Raw genomic sequence first — 22,793 nt, forward strand, 5'->3', positions numbered from 1 at the left:
GCTCCGAAGGACCCACCCATGTGCTCGGCTAACCAGTTGTTTTATGCAGAGCCGCACAGCCTTCCCTCACTCCGTTCCCGCTCTCCCCACCCACTCTACGTTCGACCCCCGGTCCCTAATACCCAGCCGGACTACACAGCGCCGTCTCCCGCCCAGGGGACAGCGCAAACGCGGGCAGCCTCCCCGCGCTCCCTGCAGGCCGGCGGCCAGCCAGCCGCAACTCTGCGCCTGGTGATTGACAGGGGTCTGCAGCTATGAGCCGCAGGGGCGGGAGGCTGCGTCACTTCCTGGCCTTTCGGCGGAGACGGGGTATATAAACCCGGTGCTCACGCAGCGCCCTCGCTTCCACAGTATGGCCGGCGACATTAGCTAGCGCTCGCTCTACTCTCTCTAACGGGGAAACAGCGGACTACAAGAGACTGAACTGTATCTGCCTCTATTTCCAACAGACTCACGTTCAACTTTCGCTCACAACAAAAAAAAAAGCCGGGAAAATTTTATTAATCCTTTTTTTTAAAAAAAAAAGTTAATATAAAATTATAGCAAAAAAAAAAAAAAAGGAACCTGAACTTTAGTAACACAGCTGGAACAATCCGCAGCGGCGGCGGCAGCGGCGGGAGAAGAGATTTAATTTAGTTGATTTTCTGTGGTTGTTGGTTGTTCGCTAGTCTCACGGTGATGGAAGCTGCACATTTTTTCGAAGGGACCGAAAAGCTGCTGGAGGTTTGGTTCTCCAGGCAGCAGCCCGACGCAAACCAAGGATCTGGGGATCTCCGCACCATCCCGAGGTGGGTGCCCGGGGCTCTCGCCCACACTCGGGGCTGGGGGCTGTGGCCGCCTGGCAGGCACCAGCCACGGGCGGGGCCGGGTTCCCGCAGCCTTCAGGTGGGGCAGGTCCGCGGGCGGGATCGTTTCGGCGGCCGTGGACGGGGGCCGGGGGCAGCGGCCGCGTCCACGCGGGGCCCGAGCCGGCTTCTCCCGCCGCCGTTGCCGGGCCGGGCGCCGCCCGGGGGGAGGGGAGGAGGCCCGCGCCGCCGCGTGCTCAGGTAGCGCGTGCGGGGCGGCGGGCGGCGCCGCCCGACTCTCCCCTCCGGAGTTGGCGGGCCGCGGCCCGGGCGGGGGCCGGGGGACCGCGCGGGCTCCCTCCCGGCAGGTGTGGCTCGGCGGGCTTAGTCAGGCGCTCATTCGGGCGTGCCCGCCTCGCCTAGCGGAGGAGGGAGGGCGCGGGGCTGCAGCCGGCCTCGTTCTCGCCGCCCGCGTGCGCCGGAGGAGGGGGCCCTGCGGCCGCGGGCTGCGGGGCTGGGAGCAGGCCTCCGGCCCGTGGTCCGCGCTGGCAGCATGTGGCGCTGGGCCGGCGGGGATTGAGCGGGAGCGGTGATGTCGCAGTGGCTGGGCCCCACCGCCGCCCGAACGCGCGCTGCACCACAGCCTTCTCGGGCGGGCGGCCCCGGGCGAGGCGCGGAGCCCGCCGGGGCTCGCCCCCGGGGCTCTTGACCTTGGGCTGGGGAACCTGTTACGGAGGCGGCGGGGTCCGGCCGTGGGCCGGGGTGGGGCGAGCTTTGCCTGCGCGGACGGGCTGGAGGCCCGGCGGGCCCGGGCCATAATACCTTCAATGCCGGAGCCTGCAGAGGCATCCGGGGCCCCAGCGTCCCACCGGGGCAGTCACGCGAGAGAGCCGGGCATCCCGCGCGGAAGAGCGGCGGGCGTGCGGCGCGCTCGGGGTCGGGGCCTGGGCGCCGGCGCTCGCGCCCCCGCCGCCCCCAGCCTCGGTCGGCTTCGCGGCGCGCGAGTGCGGCGATCGCGGCGGTGCGGCGCCGCAGCCGGCGTGGCCGCTTCATTGAGAGGCGGCGACCAATGAGCTGCGGGGCCCGGCCGGGACCTTGGCCCCGGGGCGTGGGCCAATGGGCGTTTCAGGAATGTTGGCTGCGCTCCCCGCCGTCCCGGACAAAAAGCGGCTGGAGCAGGGAATCCAGGCAGACACGTGCTGCCGAGACTTCAAGGCAGTATTTCTTGAAGGCGTCTCTTGTAGAAAAACATGATCGAGTTAGCCAAAATGTCACGGGTCTCATCTTCCACGCTTTGTGCGACTTTTAAAATGTCCAGCAGAGCCCTTTACTCCTATGGCAGGCTCAGTTCTAAGCCCTTTATATGTATGCTATAGGAAGCAGTTACTTTTCTTGTAAGTATGCAGAAGCTTGGTATTTCCTCCATTTTACAGACGGGAAAACTTCCTGGTATTGGTAATAGGCGTTTGGCAAAACGATTGTGATCGGTAATCTAGGTAATCTTGTCAAGGAAGAAGTAATGAGTAACAACTGTCTTATAAAATGAAAAATTGTTTTGCTCTAGCTCTTTAAATGTTTTGAAGTTTTATTTGTAAGCACACGTTCTTAATAAAAAGAGGGTTTTTCCTCCCCAAGTTCTTGGGCAAAAGTGCCAGAATTTAAGCTGGGGCTTTTTTTTTTGGTGGTTGAGTTTTCTGAGTCAATGACGGGGAGAAAGGTTTAGAAAAGGGCAGCCTGCTTGCTTTAAACGTTTGAGAACCCCCTTTGCTGTGTACTTTAATCAGTTGAAATTGTTTTACTGCCTCAGTGTTGCTCTTAAAGTGATGGAAAATTAAATCTTCAGGAACAGAGTATTCCGTTTTGTCGAGTTCATGACTTAATGCCGTACGTTTTATAGACATTTAACGTTCGTTAAACCACTCTTTTTGAGAGTTCACTACCACGTTTCAGCTGTTGTAGATACAGCAAGTAAGAATGGATGTGAGAGGTCCGTTAGTAACCTTCGTGGGGATATTTTTCAGTGACCTGTCAAGCAAAGATACACAGGTCGGGTTATTTACTAGGAGGTAAAGTACCTGCAAATAGTAGATGCTAGGTAAATCACCTGGAGTCAATGGCCTAGCAAGCGGGAGTCATTGGAGTCTGGTCTCTGAGGAGGTGGAGTGCAGGCCTCAGAGACGGTGGAAGGATTATCAGTCATCTAGAAGAGGAATGCATAATAAAGTGGTTAAGTGCATGGCCTCCGGCGTGACTAGATTTGAATTCGAACAGTATTTAATAGCTAGCTGTGTAATGTGTCCTCATCTCTAAAATGGAGACAATAATGGTACCCACTTCGTAGGGTAGTTGTGAGGATTAAGTGGGTTAATACATGTACAGTAGCACTCTTAAGTGTTACCATCTTTTTCTTTGCCCTTAAAATCTTTTTTCTTTTCCTTTTTTTTTTTAAGCAAACAAGGCTGGAGAAGGAGGTATATCAGATTGTAGTCTAAAAGGTGACACGTTAAAGGCTGCTCTAGCAATTTGAAGTACTTTTTATTCTATTTTGTTGTTGTGCTGAGGAAGATTCACCCTGCGCTAGCATTTGTTGCTAGTCTTCCTCTGTTTTCGCTTGAGGAAGATTCACCCTGAGCTATCATCGGTGCCAAACTTTCTCTTTTCTGTATGTGGGTCACTGCCTCAGCATGGCTGCTGATGAGTGGTGTGGTTCCGCACCAGGGAACCGAACCCCGGGCTGCCAAAGCAGAGCATGCCACAAGGTCATGGGCTGGCCCGCAATTTGGTGTATTTTTATACAAGAAGAGGAGATAGTGTCACTGGGGAGTTTTCAGTTGCTTCCTTAATATTAATCCTTCGATGGCATAGATGGAATGATCAGTCTTTAGTGGCTTTGTTTTTATTTAATTATATAAAAATTTGGAAGCCAGAAAGTCATTGCTTGTGCTTGCCTCAGATGCCCACCCTCAGTAATTCCAATAAAATGCAAATAGACTAAAAGTCATAGTTAGGAGTTAATCCAGACTGGATTAAACTAAACAATTACGTTTACACTGTTGAAAAGAGTATATAAAACCTAAGGATGTGGAAAGGATTAAGAGTGAGAAGCCACAAATGTCCTAAGAGGGCATCACTACAGATGCTAAAGACATTAAAAAGATAACAAGGATATCGTGGAAAAGCTCCCAGAAAAATACCTTTCCAATATTGATGCAAAAAGAAGTAGAAAATCTAAACAGTCCTATAATGGTTACATAAATTGAACTGGTCATTAATTATCCCATAAAGAAAACTCTAGACCCAGATGGTTTCACTGGAGTATTCTCTCTAACTTTCAAGGAAGAAATAATTCCCGCCTTTTCCACACATTCTAATAGTAGAGAGGGAACACACTTCCCACACTTCATTTTGGGATTTGCATAATTTTGATGTAAAACTCTGACAAGCTGTGAAGGAACCAGAATTTTCATGTACTGCTGATGAGAATGGAAAACAGTACAGCAACTTCAGAAAATGATTTGGCAGTTTCTTAAGTTACACATCTTGTACAGTCCAGCCAGTCCACTCATGTATTTACCCATAAGAACAGGAAATATATGTCCATAAAAAGATTTGCACGTGGGGGCTGGCCCCATGGTGCAGCGGTTACGTGTACACGTTCTGCTTCGGCAGCCCGGGGTTCACTGGTTCAGATCCCGGGTGTGGACATGGCACTGCTTGGCAAAAGCCATGCTGTGGTAGGCATCCCACATATAAAGTAGAGGAAGATGGGCACGGATGTTAGCTCAGGGCCAGTCTTCCTCAGCAAAAAGAGGAGGATTGGCAGCAGATGTTAGCTCAGTGCTAATCTTCCTCAAAGAACAAATTGTACATGAGTGTTCATAATAGCTTTATTTTTAATAGCCTGCAAACTGGAAACAAATCTCTGTTAACACGCAAGTGGATAAACAAATTTTGATATATCTGTACGATAGAATACTCAGTAATAAAAAGAATTGTTATTGATAGACACATGCAACAAGTAATTGTGCTGGAGTAAAAAAATAAGCCACACAAAAAAGTACTATACTATAAGATTTCATCTCTGTAAAACTCGAGAAAATGCATGCTAATCTGAGTGGTTGCTGGAGGATAGGAGTAAAGGGAAGAGTGGATTACCAACAGGCACGAGAGACCTTTTGGAGGTGATGGAGGTAGTGACTATCTTTAGGTGATAGTTTCCTAGGTATCTGTGTATGTCAAAATCTTGTAGATAAAATGTAAATGAAAAGAGTAGAATGTGAAGTTCTGTAACACAGCTTAAAATAAATGGGTACATGCCCCCAGTAAGCAGAATCTGATCATTTTTGCCTTAGTAACTTCATCTTTTCAGTGATTCTCACCTCTTACATGGCTGAATTGCCTTGCTGATAGAAATATTAATGTAGCCATTATTGGCATGTGTTGTATTTACTGCTACAAACTAAAGGATACGTAAGCCCTCCCCTGTGTAAACCTACCATTTAGCACCTGTTCTAAGTCAACTTAGAGCATTGTATGCCCCCAAATTCTTTGTACAATAACAGATGGATATGAGTTTGGAAAGCTGCTGAAATGATTTTAGAGAAAAGATTCTATCATCAGGTGTGTGAATCAAAAATCATTTAATTGGAAGCAGTGTGGGGTTTGAAGAATTTATAGTTATTCCAGAGACTTGAACCAGGAGAAAAAACTATTATTTCAAAGGAATATTTCAAAGGTTATTTTGAAGGAAATAGTCAGCAATTTGAGGACTTGGTAATCTGCAAAGGAAAAAAGTATGGTATGAAAAATCTGGCTATTAGTAAAACTTACCTTACGAATACAGATATTTTGGATTTTTTAAACTTTTTGTTGAAGCATAACACAAAGTGTTATGAAAATCATAAATACATCCCATGTTTTCACAAAGTGGTGACACTTAGGAAACCGGCACTCAAATCCAAGACTGTAGCTAGTGCTGGCTTTGTACCACCTTCCAGTTACTATCCTCTCCCCACCCCACCTAGAATAACCACTATCCTGACTTCTCATCCCACCATAGATTAGCTTTCCCTGTTTTCAAACCATGTGTAACGTGGAATCATTTGGTATACATTGTGTAAGGCCTCCATATGTCAAGATTATGTTTGAGGTTTTGTGGTTCATTCTCATTGGTGTATAGTATTTTGTGTCAATATACCACAGTTTGTCCACTCTACTGTTAAGGGGTACTTGAGTAGTTTCCAGTTTGCTGATAGAAATATATTGCTGTAAACACTGTTGTACGTGTTTCTTAGTGAACACTATGTATGCATTTTTATTAGATACACAGTCACCTAGGAGTGGAATTAAGTGATAGGGTATGCATATAGCTAGCGTGAGCGTTCCAGTTGCTCCGTATCTTCATCCAACACTTGGTGTTGTCTTTTTAATTTTAGCTACTGTGGGTATTTGGCAGTATGTATTTCCCATCAGATAATGGAGTTGAGCATCCTTTCATATCTTTATTTGCCATTTTGATAACTTTTGTGAAATACTTGTTCAAGTCTGTTTACCTATTTTTCTTTTGGGATGAGTTTTCAATTTGCAGGAGTTCTTTATATATTGTGGATGGGTTCTCTGTCCAGTATGTATATTACAAATATCTTACACCCTCTGTGGCTTCCCTTTTCGTTCTGTCAGTATCTTTAGAAACAGGTTCATAATTTTAGTGTAATCCAGTTTATCAGTGTTTTCCCTTTAATGGTTAGCAGTTTTTGTATCCTACTTAAGATATCTTTGCTCATCCTAAGGTGATGAAGATACTCTTTTTTTCCCCTAAACTTTGTTTTACTTTTCATATTTAGATCTGCAATCCATCTGGAATTGATTTTTTTTTTTTTTAATATGGTATGAGGGAATAGAATGCACTTGACACAAAATTGGCTCGTCTTTCCTAGCTCTGATTCCCAAGTCAAGCTGAAACTCTCTGAAGGCTCTGCCTTTTCTATTAAACATTTCCCACCCTCCCGTAGGCCATTTAGTGGGGTTTATACCCTGTGTGATCTGGACAAATTACATAATACTGGGATCTTTTCTTGCTGGTTTTTCCAAGGGAGTCAAAAGGCGCACATTATATAATTTTTGTTTTTAAGAAGGAAAGTCCTGTCTGGTATGGCTTGGATTAAAGAATACTGATTAACAGTAGTTGGAGAAAAGCAGCAGTCCCGGCATAGTCAAATAAATGGAGGAACAGGTGATGCATTCTAAAACTGCCAGGTTTCACAGTGTGTAAAGTTGAAGTGTGAAAAGGACGGGGTAGTATCCTAGGTTTAATCTGCAGTTTTCTCTGAGCTTTTCAGATTTCAGCAGGATATTGAAGAGAAATCAGTGACCATATATAAAAATGTCTTAGAGTTGCTGGAGCAAGCAAAAGTCTTTTTTATAAAATGGCAGTTTGGGGAGGAAGTCTGTTAGAAAGTTAAGAAATTTTGGTTAGACAAAAGATAGTTTAATTTGGTCTTTCAGGACTTTCAGATTGGCTTTCCTCCTTGCTTTAGAATACATCCCAGACCTGAGTTATTCTTAGAAGTGGGGTGGGTTCAGATGGGAAGTTCTAGTGGAGGTGAAGACGAGAAATATTTTATTAATTGTGGGACGGTTAGAGGTATTTTATTTTTACAGTTAGGTGAAAATAATGAAAAATGGAATCTCTTGTTAATGTTAGAAAAGACATTTAGGACTAGTGGGATGTTCTGCGATTCTTACTTTCTCTTCACTCAAATTTTATAAGCTAAAATATAACTTTCAGTGAAGGATTAGGGGCAGTTGCAAAGATAGATAGTAAATCACCCCTCAGTGTTAACTTTCCCAGCACTCACGCCGCACTTGACTCCATCATTGCACATTATTGAAGTATCAGTAATTTACATTGAAGGAATTTACAACTCTGCCAAAAAACCTTTTAGTGTAAATGTTTTGGAGTAGAAAAGCTTCCCGTTGAATTAAGCTTCTCATTACGTTCCTCACAACAGTTTCAAAAAACTTTGAACTGCTATGTCCAAAACACCTTTCCTTAAGAAGTACACATTGAAAGAAATAGTCAACACATTGGTGCAATAATTACACTATGATTTACATTTTGGGTAAAAGTTTGAGATGGAGAACTTAATACTGTGATTATAATTAGCAGTGCATTCTGGGTTGATGCCTTTGAACAGAAGGGGAAGGCGTAATTCTCTGGATATCCGAATCAACGGCCATAGGAAGGCATCTTCAGAATTTAACTTAACTCCTCGTCAGCCTAGGCTTTGCTGACGAAGAATCTGATGTTTTAGGATGCTTTTGGCCCAAAGACTACTTAATACCTTGGGTAAGGTGTAGAGGCCTGAAGATAATGTGGTAAGGGGAGTCTCTGAAATAGGCAAGTTAGGCTGTTAGCTAAGGTCACAGTTGAGGGGAACTTCAAATAGTTGTGGCTTTTGGGGTAAATTACTTGATAACTCTGAAACCAGCGATTTTTACTTTAAGAAAGTACTCTGAGGAATCTGATCACATGGAGGCCTTTTGGCAAATTTCCAGGCACCATCTGCAGAGTGTTTGACCTACTGGATCTGAGAGGGTAAAATTCAGCTCAGCTCTTCAGGTGATGCGTGAAATCCTACTCTAAAGGGTTTCTTCCACCTGCCAGCAGCATTCTGTTCTCTCAGTCATTCACTTTTTTAAATTGTGGTAAAAAAAAAAATCTAACTTTAGATTTACTATTTTAACCATTTTTACATGTACAGTTCACTATTATTAAGAATATTCACATTGTTGTGAACAGATTTCTAGAACTTTTTTATCTTGCAAAACTGAAACTATACCCATTAAACCCTAATTTCCCCTCTGCCCTTTGAAACTACCTTTCTATTTTCTTTGTTTTTTGACAATTTTAGATAACTTCATGTGAGTGTATGAGTACCTCAATTAAGTGGAATCACACAACATTTGTCCTTTTGTGACTGGCTTATTTCACTTAGCATAATGTCCTCAAGATTCATCCATGTTGTAGTACGTATGTACCACATTTTCTTATGCTTTAATCCCTTGGTTAATTTGGGTTCCTTCTACCTCTTGACAGTTGTGAATAACAATGAACGTGGGTGTGCAAATATCTCTTCCAGATCCTGTTTTGAATTCTTTTGGATATATACCCAGAAGTGGGATTGCTGGATCCTATGGTAATTCTGTTTTTAAGTTTTTGAGGAGCATTCATCTGTTTTCCATAATGGCTGCACCATTTTACTTTCCCACCAACAGTGTACAAGTGTTAGAATTTCTCCACATCCTTGCCAACATTTGTTATTTTTTATTTGTAGATGTCTTAATGGGTGTGAGGTGTGGTATCTTGCAGTTTTGATTGGCATTTCTTTTATGATTAGTGATGTTGAGCATCTTGTCATATGCTTCTTGGCCATTTTGTATATCTTTGGAGAATTGTCTGTTCAAGTCTGTTGCTTATTTTTTAATTGGTTTATTTTTGTTGTAGTAGTTCCTTATATATCCTAGATATTAACCTCTTATCAGATATGATTTGCAAATATTTTCTCCCATTCTGTAAGTTGTCCTTTTTTCACTCTGTTGAGTGTTTTTCTGTGATGTGTGAAAATTAAGTTTGATGTAGTTCCATTTGTTTATTTTTGCTTTTGTTGCCTGTGCATTTTCTCATCTCCAAGACAGCATTGCCAGATTAGTCACTTGGCCATTTTAAGTCTTATTGAATCAGATGTTGTAGGAGTCTTTCTCATCATTTTAATTCTATCTTTTCCCTTGTAAACATCCCAACTTGTTCTATTTTTATTGGACCACAGATTCTTTAAGAAAACTGTAAATATAAATTATGGTGTACCTTAATGTTTTGCTTTTTAAGCATAGTGACTAAGATTATTCGGTTCATGGGATTACCATTTGTAAAGAGCACAGTATCTCCTTGGGATCATTTATCATGATCTGATAGTATTTTTTAGTATTTTAAATACCTACTTGTTAAGTTAATCAGGGTTTCTCAACCTCAGCACTGTTGACTTTCTGGGCCAAATAATTTTTTATTGAGTAACAGTCCTGTTCACTATATGGTGTGGCAGCATGCCTAGTTTCTACCCACTACCCTCCAGCACCAGCACCACCACCACCCTCAGTTTGATAACCAAAAATGTCTCCAAAATGTTTCCTGGGTGGCAGAATCATCCCCAGTTGGTCTGCTGAGTTAGACCAGTATGAGGTGGGCATCATTTAAGTAAACAAAAAGGAATTCAAATCAGGAGATATTTTGGTTTACCTGTGAATTTCTTTGTTTTATAAGCACATAACAATTGTGTAACACTTTTGAATACCTTTTACAATATTTTCCAGTCAGTATATGTGATTCTATAATATGGACACATCCCCAAATTGTCTTTATTCTGCTTCATGTCTTATTAGTTTATGACTTATTGAACTCGTCTATGTTTAAAACTTAAGAAGAATATTAAGGATATGCCAGAAAGACCAATTTTGTAAAATAGTTTAATATAGACTGGTGATTCTCAGTCTAGATGTTAGTGTGTTTGGGAGCAAAGTTCAGACGCCTTCCACCGTCGTTATTGAGCCTGCTGTGACATTCTGACTTGATACTGTCTCTTTGAAATCACAGATATGTAATTGAGAAAATGTCTCGGGCAACTGTGTGAAGCCCTCTGTCCTTTTCATCATTAAATTTGGACACAAAGCCAGGGCACTGAAAACCTTTCCTCTAAAACAGGAGCCAGCAAACAGTCTGTAAAGGGCCAGAGAGTACATTTTAAATTTTGCAAGGCAGACAGTGTGCTGTAACTGCAGCTCTGCCCTTCCTTATAGGGAGAGAACAACCAGAGACAATACACATGGAAGTGAATGGGTGTGGCGAGGATCCCATAAAGCTTCATTTACAAGAGGAGGCTTATTGTCCCCACAAAAATGTGATAATATAATTTGCTGAAATTCTCACCTGTTTTGGTGTTGGTTTTCACCTTTCTCTTAGCATCATATTGATGTAGTTTTACTTCTGTCACATCTTCTTTGTCCTTTGATTTATTTTTTTGATCCTGGCAGCTCTCCTAAGAGCATGTCTTTCTAATAATTATTTGGTTGATAGACCATCCAACTGTGTCTATCTTAGGGTGTTTCAAAGCAATTGCTTTCTTTCATATGGTGACTTTGAAAAAATACCAACTACTTGAGGGTTTCTATTAGGAAGAGTTTGGTTGGAGAGTTTATTAACTAATGATAAATGATCACAAGAGAATTCTGGTTTCCCTCAAAATGGAATAAGCACACTCTACTTTTGTCTCTTAGTAATTGCAACTAAAAACCCTGGACAGAAGGCATGGAGCAACTATCTGTGGACTCTGAAAAGTAAATGTTAGCAGATGAATGGGAGAAGGAAACCAGAACTCAAAACCACTGAAACAGCCATGATTTTCTGTTTCTTTTTTTCTCTGATATCTCCTGGGCTGGTCCCAAAGGCTGCCAGACGCCTGGAGCTGCACACTAGGTGCAGACAAAAAGAGCTCCAAGAGAGGCCCTCTTTTTCTGGTCTGCAAAGAGGGAATGGAGGCCCCTTTGGGTCAGAGAGCGTGGGAAAATCTTTTTTGTTTTGTCGCCTTACTCTTTTTCTGTTCTCTCCTGCCACTGCTCAGTAGCAATTTTAACACCAGGCAGATGCTAAAATTGCAAGGGAGGTTTGACCAGAGGAACTGTGGTCCCAAGAGTGGAGAATGGAGAACATCAGGGATATCCCTGTTACTCCTTTCCTTCTTTGTTGTCTCTCCATTTGGCCCCAGAGGAAGACACAGTCACAGGCAGCCTGCTGCAGAGTAGAGAAACTAAAGCCTTGGCTGTCTAGCTGGAGGATCCAGATGTCCCCCTACCTCCCCCCCCCCCCCCCCCCCCCGAGCTAGAGATTATCTGAGAGATTATGGAGAGGAGAAAGGTGAAGGAAGAGATCCCATAGATTTATATGAACACCCCTGAGCTACTCATATATAGATCTGACCCTAAATAGCATATCAAACGCTTTGAAAACTGATAAGATTGCCTCCCAGTCCCAGATTGGCCACCAGGTAGCACATAAGCTGGGCATTGCTGAACACCATGGCAAAGGCTTTCATGAGTAGACTGAAACCACAACATGATCCAAGAACTTGAAGGCTTCTTATAGAAGAGTGAATGGAGACTCTTAGAATGAAAGAAAGTCTTAGCAGAGGAGTAGAGAAGATGGAACTTAAAAATAGAATAACTGCAATTAAAAGTTCACTGGATAGGCTTTAGTGCACTGGAGATGATAGAAGAGTGAGTGAACTGGAAGATAGATTAGTAGGAATTATCCAGTCTGAACAATGGAGAGAAAATGAATGAAGAGAACCTGAGGGACCAGTGGGACAAGCCAAAAGCTTTAACATTTTGTGTCAGCAGATTCACAGAAAGAGGAAAGAATGCTACAGAAAAAATATTTGAGAAAATAATCCATGTCTGTGTTCATTATAATGAATGGGTCCTATAAAATTAAGTTGTTTGGCAGTGAAATGAGTAAGCTTCATTGATGTGTAGATTAAAATAAGATGGCGTTTCAAGTGGAATATATAATCACAGTTGGTTAACAGGATTATTCTGGTAAATGAATATCTCTTCAATAACTTGCCCTCTTAAATACCTGAGCTATCATGGTGAATAATTTAAAATACAGTAGAGAACCGTGTAACAGTAATTTTAGATTTTAAGAATTGAAGGCTGTTCGTGGTTTTCCAGCAAGTCCATAAGAACCTAATCAAAATAATTATTTATTGTAATTATTCAGCAATATTCAGCTATTTGAGGACAAGTTATAATAAAACAAACAAACAGTCCCTAACAACATGGAATGACTAGTGGGATTGACATGAATACCAAAATAGCCACACAAATAAAATACTTTGGTAAGCTTTCTGAATTTTAAAACCTTTGAGTGACAGATTTGACTTGGCCGGGATAGTGGGGTGACTTTTGGGCTGGAAGAAGGGGACTGGGGACAAGGGTTCTGTGTAGGGTGAAATCATTCCAGCAGTACCCAGAGCGGTCATGGTTTACATATATTTTCCCAACATGATTATGATGTTCCTTTTACCCTCAAGTGGGCTTGATTTGGGTGAACAAGTTTATGGTGCCCTGTTTTGAGGAAGAGAGAATAGTTTGTGGAAAAGCCCAGTGTGAATGAAGTATAGAAGATGGAGGTAGGTTCAGTTATCTATGTATCTGTCCATATATGTTTTATTTATTTTGATTGTTCTTCTGATTCATTGTCTTTGTATTATACACTTTAGTTGTGGGTCCCTCTAGTTGTGGCATGTGGGATGCCCCTTCAACATGGCCTGATGAGCAGTGCCGTATCCGCGCCCAGGATCCAAACCGGCGAAACCCTGAGCCGCCGAAGCGGAGCGCGCGAACTTAACCACTCGGCCGGCCCCCAGAGCCCTTGGTTAAAGCATATTATTTGTGGAATTGAAATGCCATGAGTTCTGAAATGTTGTTTGTACATTAGTGAACTTTGAGTCTTAGAAAAATGAAACTCAAAGCTACTGCTTGGCTGCCTAAAATACGAGGATTAAAACAATCTATAAATTTGTTTTATACAGAACTAAGTCCTAATTGCAAATTTTCCTCCCCTGGATAATAAATTGCACCATTTTTTAAAATGTTAAACTGCAAAACCATGGTCCAGGTCTAGTGTGTATTTATTTTTTCTTGATAAACAATTATTAGCATCTTTTAAAGGGGGAGCTAATTGTTAGCTCTTTTTAAAAATTGCTTGGTTAGGTTATGGGCAAATAGGCTCTAAAATTATTAGCAAGCCTAACTCATTTAAGGTTTTCAGGTGGGTCTCAGTACTGTTCTATTTAACTTATTTACCCATTGTAGGAATTACTGCCTTCTGTGATTGGTCTTACAATTTCCTTGTGGGCCAGTAACGACTTCTTTTAGCAAAATGATGAAACAGACGCAAAATTCTAACAAGATTGATTGGTACTGTGCTTGTTTTTGTTGGTGAGGAAGTCTGGCCCTGAGCTAATATGTGTTACCAATCTTCCTCTCCCTTCCCCACTCCCCAAGCCCTGTTACATAGCTGTATATCCTAGTTCTGAGTCCTTCTAGTTCTTCTCTGTGGGATGCTGCCGTGGCATGGCCTGAAGAGCAGTGTGCAGGTTGGCACCCATGAACCCACCCACTACACCACTGCGGGCCCCTATGCTTGCTTTTTAATACAAAAGAATACTTGTTTTTGTGCTCGCTATGCTGTTGAGGATTTCCCTTACAAAGTTTTGACTAGAAAAGAAAACTTTAACCATAATAATGCTATTCTCTTGAGTGTGGAAGAATGACCTGCCCAATACTAAGAGCCATAACATATTTCTGAGCTTTAATCTGGTAATTTCACGCTGTCCCATGGAACTATTTTGTGCTTTCTGTTTTATAGTGGACACACTAAAGAGGAAGCACTTCTTAGGTCTCAATCAGGTAAATGAAGATTATTTAGTTATGCCCACATGGCTTCCGTTTTCCTATCTGTTGCCTATGCTGCAGACTTTTCACTTTGTTGAAGTGAGTATTTTCTCATCCCGTTAGAGAGCTGCATAGATTTCCCAAGATCCTATGGGTATGCTTGTACTGTTGAATTGCCAGCCAAAAGCATTTTTCATTTTTTTGACAATGCTTCTAGACTTTTAGACACCACTAGGTATTGTGATTAGCTGCCAATTTGATAGCAGACTGTAGTATCTAAACAATGTGAGAGTACTAGCTTGCTTACTCTCAGCCTTTTAAATCTCTTTGCCAATCTAATTGGTGAAGGAACTGATGCTTTTTAAATTTTAATGCATAGAGTAAGGTTAATTTAGAGAATTTGACAGACAAAAAAGTATTTCGCTGTAACTTGTATTTCTTACACTTACTAGTGAGCGGTAGTGATTTTCCTTGGTTTGTGAGCCTTTTGAATCTGTACATGGCTTTTTCATGTTGTTTTGTCCATTTGTCTTTTTCTTAGTAAATTGCAAAAACATAGTCTAATTTCCAGTTTGCTTTTTTGTTTTTCATATATAGCAAACATCCATCTTATTTGGTGGATATGTGAATATAGACAAACTACTTTGAAACAAATTGTTAGTATTCATAAGAGAAGCTGGAGCAAGAATGTGACAACAAATATAAAATATGGAGTCTTAATCACTGGAAAACTCTTAAGTGTGCGGGCTTTGTAATTTTTATGAGAGTAGGCAAGTACTGTTATGAATTAATCATTCTTTCTTTTGGTTAAATAATAGATCCGAGTGGGACATACTTTTGAAGGATGTGCAATGTTCAATCATAAGTGTGACAAAAACTGACAAGCAGGAAGCTTATGTACTCAGGTAAGTCCTGTAGAACCAGTGCAAGCTAACCGATTTCTTTCTGAATCGTACTTTACATGTAAGAGCAAATCGTTCCTCTGGATCTTAGTTCTGTTATCATTTTTCCTTACTGTAAAAAATATAGCATAAAATTAAATGTTTACTTCAGGTGTCTTTAGGAAAGTAGCTTTTGAAGTCTTACCTAAAAGGTGCTTAAAATGGTTGCCATCTTTACCTCCTTGTAGTTAGCAGGAAGAATCTGTAAAGGAGGGTAGAATGGCATTGTACCTTTACCCTCGACCTCATATATTAAATCCCTTTTTAGTGTATGCCTCTCAATATCAGAACTTCAGGCAGAGTGAAAATTAGCTTCACCACACAAATAGGATTGCTATGTGTAAGAGAAGAAAACCATTTAACCTTTTTAAAGATACAAAGTTAATTTATTCAATAAATACGTTGAATTTTTATAATACGTATTTTAATCGGCCCTGGGGCTATTAGATTGAATAAGGTGCATACAGTGCCTGCTTTTTACTAAGCTTGTGTTTGACATATACTGATATTTGTAAGATGCTTATTATGTGCCAGACCGTGAGGGTATAATGATGGATATAAACAAACATTCCTTTCCTCATGGAGCTTATTATCTAGTGAAAGAAGTAATGAGATGGTTACAGAAGTACCTGTGACAGTGGGTGGTACAAGAAGAGGTATAAATATAAAAGTATGAATTTGGTAAATAACATCCTACGATAGATGAGGTCGAGAGGAAAGTTTAGTAGTAAAAGAGCTTTGTGAAATGAACTAATATGCTTTATACCTAATTTCAAGGCCTGTTTCAGTGGGGCTCTAGAACCTTAAGCAGATTTTTGGATAATAGAAGAGGAAGAATGCAGTAGTACATTACTCGCTCCCTTGAGATCTTAACATGTAACATTACTAGCCAAACATCTGCGTTGTAAATAATAGTCCCGTAATTGATTAATTGCATCTCAGTAGTAGTACATAAACATCATTATGATACTGTGACCATTTTCATCTGCAGTGAGAGTAGCATGTTTGTCTCCAAGAGACGTTTCATTTTGAAGACATGTGGTACCACCCTCTTGCTGAAAGCACTGGTTCCCCTGTTGAAACTTGCTCGGGATTACAGTGGGTTTGACTCCATTCAAGTAAGTAAGCAAAAAACTTGATCTGATCTTTTTTTTCAGGTATAAATGTTTAGGGTTCTGTGATATGCCTAGTAAATAAAGTTGTATGCTTATTGCTTCAGTTGTAATGAGTGAGGATGCTCACACCATGGGAGAAACAATGTTCTGCCTATTGCTCAAGAACAGCAGAAAATACAGAGGCAGCAGAGAACTAGTTGGGATAAAACGCAAATGGGAGAAAGAAATGAAGAAACCAGACATTTTCAATGGTTAACTCCTTGATATGGTTACTGGAAATGGTAGAGAAACTAAGGGAGGGAACAGCAAGGAAAATGACCCAGTCTTCATCGTGAAGAGTTGATTGTGTTGAAGAGCAACCCTCTGTATTGGGTTAAATTCTGATAGCAGTCAACAGTTAAGGTGATTATACCTGGGGTATAATTGTTCTGACAAACAGATGTTGATTTTAAATACTGCACTTAATTAGGGTAAAGGACAGCTTGTCCTTAGGACTTAAAAGAGTTTTTGTTAATTTTTGATCCTTATAAGAAATCTAAAGCAATATGTTTTTAATTTTTGGGTCACTGACTTTTTTAAAACTAAATGTACACATGTTCTCCCACAAAATTTTTGCTTACGTTAGTATTTAAAAGCTCAGAAACCACTGCTCTAGACATACATCTTACTCTTTGTCTCTATAGTTGTTATGACCCATCGTCAGTAGCTTGGGTATTTTTTAGTTTCTAGAACTCATCCGTGCAACCTGCATTATTAATGCTCCGTTGAGACTCTCCACAGCTTAAACACACAGTTGCTCTGTATGACACTGACTTGTGGACCTTGGTCTGAAACCTTGCTCTCTGACACAGTGGCCTTCGTTTTTGTTTGTTGGCCAGCAAAAGCCTGTATCTGTTTAGCATATTAAAGGGAAAACATTATGCTGAATGTCACTGGGGAACATATTTGTAGAGGTAGAGTTTTGATTTTGGTGTGCATATGTAGAAAACAGTTGATTAGTTTAGGAAAGGTGGTGGAATTCTGTGTGTGATGTTATCTGTCTTTTTTTAGAGCTTCTTTTATTCTCGTAAGAATTTCATGAAGCCTTCTCACCAAGGGTACCCACACCGGAATTTCCAGGAAGAAATAGAGTTTCTCAATGCAATTTTCCCAAGTAAGTTTAAATAAACAATTGGAGCGTATTTTCTTAAAGTTAAAGCACGTATCATTTCAGAGATATTTTATATATATGAAAGCATATGTATGCGAATATGTAGCACATTATGTAGTTAAGATAAATGTATCAGTATAGCTGATTACATATTTTAGAGTGTGTGTGTGTGTGTGTGTAACTCAGGTCAGTGTTGTTGAAATGATGGACCAAGAAAACGAAGGACTTGATCACCTGCCAGAAGGCGAGTTCATCTTCAACTAGCCAGTTGCTCCAATTTACGTCTAACTTAGTGGTTATGAAGGCTGATCTCTTCATCCAGAAAAATGCCCAGTGACTTCATAAACCTGTGCTAAGACACTCACTGGTCCATGTTAAGAAACTCTGGACGGGCATTCTATACAGGAATTGAGCTGACTTAAAAATGATCAATACAATGAGATCACAGTGTCTCTTGAACCAAATTGGCGAGATTTTCTTCCATCCATTTTGCTAAGCTCTTATTTATAGACCTTCCTTTTTTGGGCTTCGAGGTTAGGGAATTAAAGGTTATCTAATCTAACACCGTTATCTTCTAGATGAGGCTGAAAACCTAGGATGATTTTAATAACATGACACAAAGTCAGTCACAGGCATGATTTAACAAGAAAATCAGATTTCTACCTATTGTTTTTAACTTGCCTACTAAAACAAAAACTATACTAGGCTATATCAGTGAGTGCTGAGTATAATTTAGTGTAAATTTCTATCAATTGTTAATTTACTGTGTTGAGTAAGGCTTTGAAACAATATGGAAAGGAGGACGTATTTGATAAAATGGCTTGTATTTACTTGGGAGAGTAGATAAATGGGTGACCAAATTCCATTTCCTGGTGGAGTTTTAGGAGAGAGTGAGTTTTTCTCAGCACCGTTTAGACTGACTCACTGTCTGAAGTGTATCTTTAAATAGCAACCAATAGAAGATTTTTTTTAAAGAGGAGGGAGGGGAAGAATCTTACCCACTTGCAAATTCACCCACTTAAGTTTCCCTTCACTGAGGACATTTCTGATGGGAGGCAGGTAGTATCGTCCTAGCTATCGGAAGTGGGGAAGCCCTCCCATCAAGTGGATCTCACGTTTCGTTTACATTCTCTTCCCTCAACAGATGGAGCAGCATATTGTATGGGACGTATGAATTCTGACTGTTGGTATGTTGGACACACTTTTGTGGATTTTTTGGTACTCTATAGCATTTATTTTAAACTACCGATTGTCATTTTTAGAAACTATTTTTTATTTTTACATAGGTACTTGTATACTTTGGATTTCCCAGAGAGTCGGGTAATCAGCCAGCCAGATCAAACCCTGGAAATTCTGATGAGTGAGCTTGACCCAGCAGTTATGGACCAGTTCTACATGAAAGATGGTGTTACTGCAAAGGATGTCACTCGTGTAAGATTTTAAATAATAACTCTGGATTCTTCAGTGTGGGGACTAAATCTTTTGTTTAACTCATTCTCAGTTTATTTTTCAAATTTGTGTTTAACTCAATCTTTCGCCCCTTTTTCCAGGAGAGTGGAATTCGTGACCTGATACCAGGTTCTGTCATTGATGCCACAATGTTCAATCCTTGTGGGTATTCAATGAATGGAATGAAATCGGATGTAAGTAATAATATTTTGCTTAATTCTTATTTAAATATTTCAGTGTACCCTTTCCATTATTAATACAAAACTTGTTCTCTAAGGGAACTTATTGGACTATTCACATTACTCCAGAACCAGAATTTTCTTATGTTAGCTTTGAAACAAACTTAAGTCAGACCTCCTATGATGACCTGATCAGGAAAGTTGTGGAAGTCTTCAAGCCAGGAAAATTTGTGACCACCCTGTTTGTAAATCAGGTAATTCATTTTATTATTGACAATAAAATCTCACAGGAAATAAAGAGACTGAGGCGTGTCATAAATGTATTCTGAGACGGCGCATTTCAGTCGAATATCCATTGGCACTGCTAGTGGAGATTTGTTGGTGGATGAACAGCTTTATGTGTTTCATTAAATGTCCGTTCGTCCTTGTTGTATATCTAGTCCAGTTGATGGGCTCCTCCTGTCCTGTCTGTTTTCCCTGTTAACAGACTGGGGTGGGGGGAGGATGGGGACGACCTAAGATGTCCCACTTGATTCAGCAGCTAAGAAGGCAGCTAAAATACTCAAATGCCACAGTTTCGTTAAGATAGTAGTCTTAAATATTTATTGCATGACTGTTTTGTTTCGAAAGACTTCTACAGATTGGAAGCACTAATGGTTCGTTTAAATTTTTTCCCCAGAGTTCTAAATGTCGCACAGTGCTTTCTTCGCCCCAGAAGATTGAAGGTTTTAAACGTCTTGATTGCCAGAGTGCTATGTTCAATGATTACAATTTTGTTTTTACCAGTTTTGCTAAGAAGCAGCAACAACAGCAGAGTTGATTAAGAAAAATGAAGAAAAAACGCAAAAAGAGAACATACATAGAAGAAGGTGGTGGCTGCTTTTTAGATATTGATACCGGGGGCCATGCTTTCCATAACCGCCACCTTGTAGTTGCAGAAAGCCCTAGATGTAATGATAGTGTAATCATTTTGAATTGTATGCATTATTATATCAAGGAATTAGATATCTTGCATGAATGCTCTCTTCTGTGTTTAGGTATCCTATGCCACTCTTGCTGTGAAATTGAAGTGCATGTAGAAAAAACCTTTTACTATATGAAACTTTACAACACTTGTGAAAACAATTCAATTTGGTTTACGCACAGTGTAATATTTCTCCAGGTATCTTCCAAAATTCCCCACAGACAAGGCTTTCGTCCTCACTAGGTGTTGGCCTCAGCCTAACCACGTGGGACTGTTCTATTAAATTGCTGCCAGGATTTTACATCCAGTTACCTCCACTTTCTAGAACGTATTCTCTACTAATGTTATTGAAACCAATTTCTATTTCATACAGATGTTTTTTGCAACAGCAATTAAAGTTTTTCTTCCACGAGTCAAGTCCTCTTAAGAAAATGATTGTAGTTATCCATTTTGTGTATTACTGTTTTAACATTATTGCTTCCTGCACTTGTATTCCCTTAATTGATTTCGTTGCTCATCGTGGTGTCTCCCCTCCCAACCCCCGCTCCCAATAAAGCAATACACTGTTACACTGTGGGTTATACTAATCCTAACCTCCAGAGGGGGCAGGCGGGTGGACCCTGGGCTTAATTTTCTTTTAAGGTCAGGGGAGTTTGGCCTCCTTTTTATTGGCATGAGCTCTCCTGGGAGAGAATGACAAAAGTAAACTTCTAGTGTTGGTTACCAAGAGAGACTCACAGGTTGCTTTTAGGGTATGCTGGCAGAACTGTGTGGGAAGTGTGTGCCGTTCTGTGCTCTCCAGAAGTGAGATTAGCTTCTCAGGAGTACCATGCCTTTACTAACGTGCTAAGTAGTAGTATAAGAGTATTGTTATCGCTGAGTTTATTAGCAAGGAGATTGAAGGTAAAGGTTGTATTGGATTCAATAAATCAAGCAGCTCAGACCATTCACCTTAACTTCTATTTTAGCAACCATTTCCAGTAATTTCTGTTAATAGTATGCCATAAACTTTGGTTCAAAGCAGAATTAATGTCTTTGCCATCTTGTGACTAAAAGTTCTGTGACTTGAGATGTATGTGATAGTGTTCTGACTTTATTTGTTCCTCCTACTGGTGTTCCTTTCACCGTGGTTTCACAGGATCAAGTGAATGACTGCCCAGAATGAGAACTGTTCAGGTTATTCAGACGTACGCAGTGAAGCAGAATGCTATCCATAAAACTTGATGTATAAAATTCCAAAATAGTTGATGGGAAATGACTAGAAATACAGGCTTTCAAGAGTTGGCATCTTCTAGCTATATTTGCAAATACTATGAGATTTAAGCAGCTGAGAAAACAGCACAGTTGACTAAATTTTGTATTTCTTCCTTTCCTCACAAAATTTTTTTGATCCTTTCTGGATTGAATGCAGTGATGTTTTTGTTCCTTCCGTATTTATAAATGAAACACTTTTTTTTTTTTAGTGTTTCTAAACAAAATCTACTTGGTTTGAAATCAAGTGGTTGGAACACTTTTGACTTTTATTTTAAGCAAGTTGTTGATTCAAAGTTTCATTGAAGAAGCTTTCAGTCAGTGGGTCAGTTGGATTCTGTACTAGTGCACCGTGCCTGGTGTTTGGTGCTGTGTTGAGGACCAGTGCTCAAAGTGGGTTTTGTTCTTGAACAGTGTCCCACTAGATTCGATGACATTTGTTGGCTTGAGGTCTGCTTTTTTTTTCTAATAGGTTTAAGATTTCTATCTAATGTTGGAAAACTGCACAAATTTGTATGAAACAAAGCCTAGAAAAATGAAAACTGTAGATTGAATAGTAATCTAAATTAATCCTAGTATGTGTGCTAGAGGAGGGAAATTTTGGTGCCGTAATTTCTCTCTTCCTGGTGTTGGACTTAAATCAGTCGAAATGTATTTCTGTGCCACAATTTAAGCTTCAATAAAAGTTTGCTTAATTCATTGTCTAGTGACATTCAGAAAGTTTTCTGTTCATGTATTTTTTTAATAGTATACATGACCGAATGCTAGATATCTAAAGTTTTTATAATTGAGGAAATCGATATTTAACAATTTTATTCTCAGATTTGTGCGAGTATCGTGAAGATGTAAGATCTGTAAGTTCCTGGGAGAATATCTAGTTTGTATTCAGATTTAGACATTTTTTGTTAATGGCTTCATAACTGAAGCTCAAAAGAAATATCTGGGGTATATACTAGGATATCAGAGTAGAAAGGGTAAGTAAGAAGGATGTATATTTGTGAGTTTGAAGTTGGAGGAAGTCAAAGTTTGAGGGTGGAATGTTCCGACCTTTATTTTATAGGCTCTTAATGGTGGGGTGAGGGAGGAACAAGCTGTAAGCTTCCTTTATTCCATTCATGATTATTTCTATCAAATAGAACAAAGTTAGAAGCTTGACCATTTTGCCATGCAGGTGATCGTTCATTTGGCAAAGATTCAGTTTTTCTGTTTCATGTCTACAATAAGCTGAAAATCAGAATCATAGAAATGTATATTCATATCTTAGAATAAGCTTATTAAACAATATTTTCCAAAATTTGAGTAAAAAGAGAACTGTCAATCCTAGAAAAGCATTTGTGTCCATACCTGCTTTGCAAGATTCTTTTGCAGGAACAGGTAAGTGGGTGTTGAGGCCACTAATGAGCAGTCATTGGATTAATTGATCAGATTTCAGGCATGTAGGTGGTAAATG

General features: G+C 40.5%; 1 protein-coding gene across 1 annotated transcript; it reads left to right on the top strand.

The window, feature by feature from the left end:
• Positions 1-279: 279 nt before the first annotated feature.
• AMD1 (adenosylmethionine decarboxylase 1) lies at positions 280-22,042 on the top strand. Its single transcript, XM_008521296.2, has 9 exons — positions 280-788; positions 15,113-15,199; positions 16,227-16,353; positions 17,401-17,503; positions 18,645-18,687; positions 18,787-18,931; positions 19,051-19,143; positions 19,227-19,382; positions 19,808-22,042. Exons 1-9 carry the CDS (start codon positions 679-681, stop codon positions 19,946-19,948), a joined length of 1,005 nt encoding a protein of 334 aa, XP_008519518.1. The 5' UTR covers positions 280-678; the 3' UTR covers positions 19,949-22,042.
• Positions 22,043-22,793: the final 751 nt, after the last annotated feature.

This window comes from Equus przewalskii, chromosome 9, assembly GCF_037783145.1.
Source record: "Equus przewalskii isolate Varuska chromosome 9, EquPr2, whole genome shotgun sequence".
Lineage (NCBI taxonomy): Eukaryota > Metazoa > Chordata > Mammalia > Perissodactyla > Equidae > Equus > Equus przewalskii.